Source organism: Sinocyclocheilus rhinocerous, unplaced genomic scaffold (assembly GCF_001515625.1).
Source record: "Sinocyclocheilus rhinocerous isolate Xijiao unplaced genomic scaffold, SAMN03320098_v1.1 scaffold1006, whole genome shotgun sequence".
NCBI lineage: Eukaryota > Metazoa > Chordata > Actinopteri > Cypriniformes > Cyprinidae > Sinocyclocheilus > Sinocyclocheilus rhinocerous.
The window spans coordinates 2,266-9,935 of record NW_015630418.1 but is presented as its reverse complement, the minus strand read 5'-3'; the positions used below and the strand labels follow the sequence as shown (position 1 = coordinate 9,935).

Sequence of the window (7,670 nt, the reverse complement as noted above, 5' to 3'; positions counted from 1 at the left end):
AAATTGCTCATCATAAAAGTACAAAAGGTTCACAGTACATCTTGTTTCAAAGCAGCTACAAAAATGCTTCAATCAATGTTATAATTAAATGATTTCATGCATGAAAGTATAAATATCAATACATTTAAATTATAGCATTTATTTTATTGCGTTTGTATGTAAATCAATTAAAAATGCAGTTATTTCTTTCATTTTTGTCCTCAGTCTTCATGAATGCTGCCATCCCAATCGCTGCTGTTCTCATAGTGAGTCGCACTCTTATGTAATGCTCTCTCTCTCTCTCTCAGCTTCACTGGTGTGTATGATATATATATATATATATATATATATAATTTCTGTATTTATTCATTACAATAATTTATCTTTTTTGTCTTACAGAGCCCAGTATATGAGTGGAAGACAGTCCCTCAAGTAATTAAATGATTATTTTAAATTCACTCTGTCCTGATCCTCTGTTTTATACTTTATCAGCTGCACAGTATCCTCACTGCTTGTGTTTTCAGGAAGAGAGGTTCGGTGGCGTACGCCTCCCAGAGGCCGTGGCTCTTGAACGCTACGGTGGAGGAGAACATCTTGTTTGACATGGTCCCCAATGAGAAGAGGTAAAATGGCCCCGTGATTCCCTCACGTGAGCTGTCGCTGTCCTGATTCCCGCGTGTTCAGTCGTGTGAGAGATGCGTGCGGATGAGACACTCCTCACACGACTCTGCACAAACACAATTATCCTGCTGCTGTCCCAGAGGCCACAGCAAAGTGCTTTTATCTGCCTTACAAAGAACTGACCGGGAAAAAACAGTGGCATCTCAATGTGATTCCCAGTTCTGTCAGTGGAAAACAAAAATCACAGTTCGTCCATGAGGCTTTGCTGTTATGTAAGAGTAGCTGTGCTGCAGATTCTCCTTCAGTAACTGGCAGGATCTGTCGTTTAATGCTGGCCGTCACATTTCTGCATTCAGAAACATGCTGGTTTATGCAGTTTGATGCAGTGTTATTTTACTATCGTTAACATACCATTGTAGTTCCCTTTCAGTCGGTCACGTTCGACGTCACGTTGGAGCGTACCAACGAATTGGGATCTCGCCTGAGAGCCCTATCATCTTAGAGTGTAAACTAAACCAGCCAATGCATATTGGCGTGCAAGATTTGCATGTCGCACTCCGCCACGCAGCACGGTTAAAAATGCGGAAGCGGGTGCAACACACACTCAGCTTTTCGCTTCGGAGCCGAGCAGCTCTATTGTTCTGCTCTGCCTATCGTCCAAAGAGGATTCTGAATGAGTCTATGAGCGCTCTGGAAAGAGGCTTCTTCAGCTGGTGTTGGTGTGACGGATGACCAAATGTCGATTGCGACATCGGAGGGTGAGCCGGAGTCTGGGAATGAGGACTCGACTGCGTTGCCTATTGCAATTGTGTCCAAGGAGCGCTTCCACCTGGAGGGGTAACCCGCATCTCCCATCCAAGGCCTGTAAGTTCTCGTCCGTTCTTACGGCCAAGGTTTACGGAGCCACTGGACAGGCTGCCTCCACCCTGCACGCCATGGCACTCCTGCAGGTATACCAGGCCAAGGCACTAAAGGAGTTGCACGAGGGTAGTTCTGACCCAGGGCTGATGCAGGAGCTGCACACAGAGACGGACCTCGCCTTACGAGTAGGGTTGGTTATCATTTGAATTTTATCAATTCCAATTCCGATTCCGATTCTTATCGATTCTCAGTTTTGATTCCAATGTGGTTAAAAAAATGAAGTCAAACATTTAGAGATTAAACATATTTATTCTGTGTCTCTTTTTGCTAAACATTTACATAAAAACTGGACACGATTAAGAGCTGTTTGTGTGCAAAATAGAGCTGCACGATTCGGAATAAATTGAGACAAGATTAACTTGTTTCATTACTGGATAAATCAGTGTTTTTGAATGAATCTCTTGAATGATTCAAAGACAAATACATTTTTAACAGCCCCTTTTTGCCATCTAAAAAAAAAAAAAGATGCACACACAGGAATTGATAGATGGAATTAAAATTTAATTTTACAACAAGTATCCAATTCCTGACCTTAAGTATCCGATTCTGGAATTCGTCACTGCGTGCTGCCTTGGTCAGACGATAGCCACGTTGGTGGTCCAGGAACACCATCTCTGGCTGAACCTGGCGGATATGCGGGAGACTGACAAATATAGCTTTCTCGACTCCCCTATCTCCCAGGCTGGCCTCTTCGGCGATGCAGTCGAGAGCTTTGCCCAAGTTCTCGGCTGCCCAGAAGCAGACGGAGGCTATCAAGCACATCCTGCCCCGGCGGCCCGCGGCTTCCTCCACCCCCGCACAGCCTCAGCAGCAGTGTCCACCTAGGCCACAGCGGGGAGCTGGCCGCAGGGGTGTGGCGCCGCCCGTCCAAGCCCCCGCAAAACCAGATGGGTTTTTTTTAAGCAAGCGGCCCTGATACGGGCAATCCAGAGATGGAAGGGACAGCACTTCGGGAGATGGTGGCCGCACCACTCCCTCCCCGGAGGAGGGCCAGGTGGAGAATATTTAGTTTCCTTTTCTTTTTGTTCCCAAACCATTAAAAGAAGAGAAGTTTCCACTATCTCTGGGTTCAAAGAGGGTGCAGATGACGTTGTGTCATTCTATGCCTTGCCAGCCTTATCCCCCTCTTCTATCGCCAGCTGGCAGCAGGGCCCGGTTTGAGTACGCTATGCCTTCTCCCGCACCCCCCTGCCCAACCGTGGAGCCAGGTAAGTGTTGCACCACACACCCAGACTCCACTTGGGTTCATGGGCGATTCATTGTCGATTTTGAACGTGATTTTGTGTAGCTTGTCAATGAACACTTTGATTCTACTTTGATCTACTTTCTCAGAGACGGGGCACCCTCTGGCACCCGCGTCCATATCTGTGGAACCTCCACGTGTGGTCCCTAGACAGAATGCGGAGGTCCTAGGTGATCTACCCCAGGCGGTGGTAGACACCATCACTTCAGCAAGAGAACCCTCTACGAGGCATGCTTATTGAATGGTGCTCTTCTCACCGGGAAGACCCTCGGACATGCCCGATCAGAGCTGTGCTTTCCTTCCTCCAGGAGGGGTTGGAGCGAATGCTGTCTTCCTTCACCCTAAAAGTGTATGTTGCCCGCGATTGCCGCACATCACGATCCTGAAGACGGTGAGTCTTTGGGGAAGCATGACTTGAATCCTGAAGACTGAATCCTCCTCGTCCTAACCCCGTACCCTCTTGGGATCTCCCTCTGGTGCTAACGGCACTGCAGAGGGCCCTTTTTGAGCCATTGCAGTCCGTAGAGCTGAGAACTTTGTCAATAAAGACAGTGCTCTTAACTGCGCTGGCTTCCATCAAGAGGGTAGGGGACCTGCATGCATTTTTAGTCAACGAATGAATGGAATTCGAGCCGGCCGACTCTCACGTTATTCTGAGACCCCGGCCCGGATATGTGCCCAAGGTTCCCACCACACCTTTCAGGGACCAGGTGGGGAACCTGCAAGCGCTGCCCTCGGAGGAGGCAGATTCAGCCCTAGCTTTGCTTTGTCCGGTTCATGCTTTATGCCTATACGTGGACCGAACGCAGAGCTTCAGGACCTCAGAGCAGCTCTTCGTCTGTTACGGAGGCCAGCAGAAGAGAATGGCTGTCTCCAAGCAGAGGTTGGCTCCAAGCCAGTGTCCTCTCACCTTGAGTAGCCAGTAAACACAGAGAGACTGCTTGTGTCTCGCTTCCAATATGTGTAATCTCCACATGATACCTCCCTGCGAGCAGGATGTGGATTCTGCAGCGTCCCTGGAAAGGGCACGCTTTCCCAGTGTTATCCAATAAGTCTTACTGTGTGGGTCAAGAGGAACAACAGTAATAGACTCTCTCCACGTAAGCCCTGTCCTATCTTCTGCCCCAGTTGCCGCGGGAGGATCAGGTGGCTTACTAGGGGCGCTGGAAGGGGCAGCAATAGTGGCGCTTTTTTAGGGATCCCAATTCGTCGATACGAAGGAAGGAACGGAGACGTCACGTCCCGTTGTCACAGTTGCTGTACCACCGCGGGGCGCCGGGTCACTGGCTCAGCTCCTCAGCGAAAACCTGAATATGCGTTGCACCCGCTTCTGTATTTATACCCGCACTCCGGGGCGGAGCACGAGATGCAAATCTCGCACACCAATATGCATCGGCTCGTTTAGTTTACACTCGAAGATGATAGGGCTCTCAGGCGAGATCCCAATTCGTCGGTACGTTCCAACGTGACGTCTCCATTCCCTCCTTCAGGGAACGGGGGTTACATGTGTAACTGAGACGTTTTTCGTAATATTTTTAATTAGGTTTTATTTTTGTTTCAATTTAAATTTTAGTTAAAGTTTTAGTAATTTTGTTGTGTTTTTTTGGCATTTCTAATAGGTTTTTATATGTCTATATAGTTTTCTTATTTTTTTGATTATTTAGTCTTAGTTATTTAACTACTTCAACTTAAACTAATCAAAAATGAGAAATGTTGCCTTAGCAACTAGCTGAAATAAAATACGTTTAAGTTGCTTTATATTTGATCTTATTTCTGTTAATGTTTATTTTGTTTCAAGTAATTAAAATGTTTTTTTTAAATGGTATTTTAGTTTCTTTTATTTTTATTTTTAAACAATACTTAACCAAATACATCTTGCTGTCGAAGCTAGTTAATATTTATTTTAATATATGCAGCCTTGATTTGCAATATCACAATGTTCTTGCTACCATAATTTGATATTATTTATATTATTACTTAATAAAAAATGGTAAAGAATTTACTTCCAAAAAATTTTCACTCAGAAATTGTTAGTAAATTTCACAAATAATTACAAAGAAATAAACTGTCTGAAGGTTTAATTGAGAGTTACATTTTTAAACCTTTTAAAAAAAGTTTTACTATTTACTATTTTTTAATTAGTTTGTTCCTGGCCTCTCCTCAGATATAAGGAGGTGATTGAGGTTTGTCAGCTGCAGCCAGATATCGACACGCTGCCGCAGGGAGACCAGACGGTGATCGGAGAGAGGGTATGTCACGTGAGTTATCATTATTACAGCACAAACTGAGCAGAGTGCATGTTCTGCGTGTCTGTGAGAGTCTCAGTCATTGCTGTGTCTCTGTGCTGCAGGGCATCATTCTGTCCGGCGGCCAGCGGCAGCGGATCAGCGTGGCTCAAGCTCTTTATCAGCAGACTAATGTGGTTTTCCTGGTGAGTTCAGACCAATGTTGAGCTTCATCATCCACACATTCAGCAGCCCTGTTCGTATATCAGGAGCACCTTCATTTGTGCTTTCAGGACGATCCGTTTTCAGCTCTGGACATTCACCTCAGCGATCACCTCATGCATGAAGGAATCCTCAAGTTACTTCGGCAGGAGAAGAGGACCGTCGTGTTGGTCACTCACAAACTGCAGTATTTACCTCATGCAGACTGGGTATGGGCTTTTAACACTGTGCAGTCATTTCACAAGTCGGCCTGCATGGAACAAAAAGTTGAATATGGGTAGAGAAATGGCTTGTCATACATTCACATTGATGCATTAATTATATCAAACATTTTGTCATTTTAGACAGCATCTACGGTGTTCATATTATCATTAGTGTGTTGGCTAGGGATCAAACTCATGTCATTTGTTTGCCAGTCTTGTAAAATGTGCTTTCATTATATCGGTCCTGTAGATTATAGCCATGCGGGATGGGACGGTGCAGACACAAGGGACCTTAAAGGACATCCAGTGTGCCGAACCTGAACTGTTTGAACAGTGGAGAACCCTGATGAACAGACAGGACAAAGTAAAAAAATAAAATAAAATAAAAAGCTTATTTGAAGTAATGTTCTTAAATAAAATAATTTACTAAATAAATATTTAATATTTAATTTGATTTATTTATTTATAAAAATTATTGTTTGATAGATGTTCTTTTAAAATAAATACATAAATATTTTTAAATACATTTATTTATTTATAAAAATATTTCCTTGATATGATGATCTTGTAAAATAAATTTACATATACTATATAACATTTTTCTATTTTTTTTAATAACAATACTTATTTGATATTGTGTTCTTCTAAAATAAATAAATAAATAAATCTTTTTTTTAAATGAGTCATTTATTTATATTTTTTCTATGATATGATGATCTTCTAAAATAAATTAATCATTAAATATTTTTGAAATTATTTATTTATTAAAATGCTTTGATATGATGTTCTTCTAAAATAAACCATTAAATAAATATTTTTTTTAATTAATTAATTAATTTATAAGCATACGTCTTTGCTATGATGTTCTTCTAAAATAAAAAAAATGAATGAATAAATTAAAAAATATATATATTTACTTACATAAGTTGTTAGGGCTATATTTGACTAATGGAGTATTGCTAAATTTCCACAGGAGAACACCACAGAACTGAAGAGGAAGAGTTTCAGGCGGGCCATGTACTCTACAGATACTCTGGCCACCGAGGACGAGGACGAAGGTAAAACATCTCCTTCATCCAAACATGAAACTCAGTGTCAGTGCTTGCATATATACATTTCTAATAGAAATGCTAGCCATACAGGGTTATGCTCTATAACACCTGACAGCAGGTTGTCCTGTAACAGTTGCAAAACATCGTCGTATCTGTGATGCTCTGCGTTTGTCTTCAGTGCTGCAGTGTGACTCTGATGTTCTTGTCTTCATATCTATGATGGCTTCCCGTGTGTGGACTTCATCCAGCTGCTGATCTCACTGTTAGTAAAGTCAAAGGTCTGGACTCGACGGCATGAATCCTCTGATGAATAGCATGCAGCCCGAGGATGTTAGAAACACAGTGAAGCCATTATAGTAGCTAGTCTTACGTAACACATACACAACAATACAGCACACACAACATTCACTACGCTCCTGTGAGCTGGAGTTATCACATTAACATTGTGAACGTAGAGCCGTCCTGCATAATTTTCCTGCACATGATAATGTGCTCCGCTTAAGTCTCAGATGCATGAAATGCATGAAGCGTTCAGAGAAACTGATGCAACTTCTCCTCGTTTCTCTACCTGACCCCACGCATGAGTGCACGGAAATTAATAAACCACTACAGTTATTCAGCGTGTTTGTTTTTCCCACACTCAGAACTACTCAAACAACAGAATGCACTTCCAAAATGACACACTTCTCCTTCATGTAATTCATTCCGGCTGATCTGAGTGCACTCAGTGGAATGAACAGGCTGAACTCTGCTTAACCTCCTCCACAATGAGATTGGATGGTGTTTGGTTGTGTTTGCAGAGAGTTCCACCAGCACCGATGAGGACAGCCTCAGGGCGGAGCTGCGTCACAGGACCACTATCCCCTGGAGCTCGTTTGCCACGTACCTGCGCGCCGCGGGTCTGCTGCTGCTGCCGCTGCTCGTCCTCTCGCAGCTGTCCAAACACTCGCTGATGGTCGCCATTGACTTCTGGCTCGCGCACTGGACGTCCCGTGTCATCGCAGCGCAGATCGAGAGCACCGAGAGGAACTGCACCGACACAAAGGTCAGAACACTGAAACAGCAACTTGGACAAATTTGGAAAAGTTGTTGAATTCTTAGCTGCTTTTTAACTGAAGTGCTGTTGTGTGAATCCACAGAGACTGTGTCACACATGCTTGAGCATAAACACACACACACACACACACACACTCTCTCACACACA

At 43.4% G+C, this 7,670-nt stretch overlaps 1 protein-coding gene across 1 annotated transcript in view; it reads left to right on the top strand.

The window, feature by feature from the left end:
* Window positions 1–7,670, top strand: part of LOC107740359 (ATP-binding cassette sub-family C member 8-like) — a 29,715-nt gene that overhangs the window by 20,474 nt on the left and 1,571 nt on the right. Inside the window, exons 15-22 of the mRNA XM_016552784.1 lie at window positions 379–411; window positions 504–602; window positions 4,929–5,013; window positions 5,115–5,195; window positions 5,283–5,420; window positions 5,665–5,778; window positions 6,388–6,472; window positions 7,267–7,511. Coding sequence (XP_016408270.1) covers window positions 379–411; window positions 504–602; window positions 4,929–5,013; window positions 5,115–5,195; window positions 5,283–5,420; window positions 5,665–5,778; window positions 6,388–6,472; window positions 7,267–7,511 — 880 coding nt within the window. The remainder of the gene's footprint in view (window positions 1–378; window positions 412–503; window positions 603–4,928; window positions 5,014–5,114; window positions 5,196–5,282; window positions 5,421–5,664; window positions 5,779–6,387; window positions 6,473–7,266; window positions 7,512–7,670) is intronic.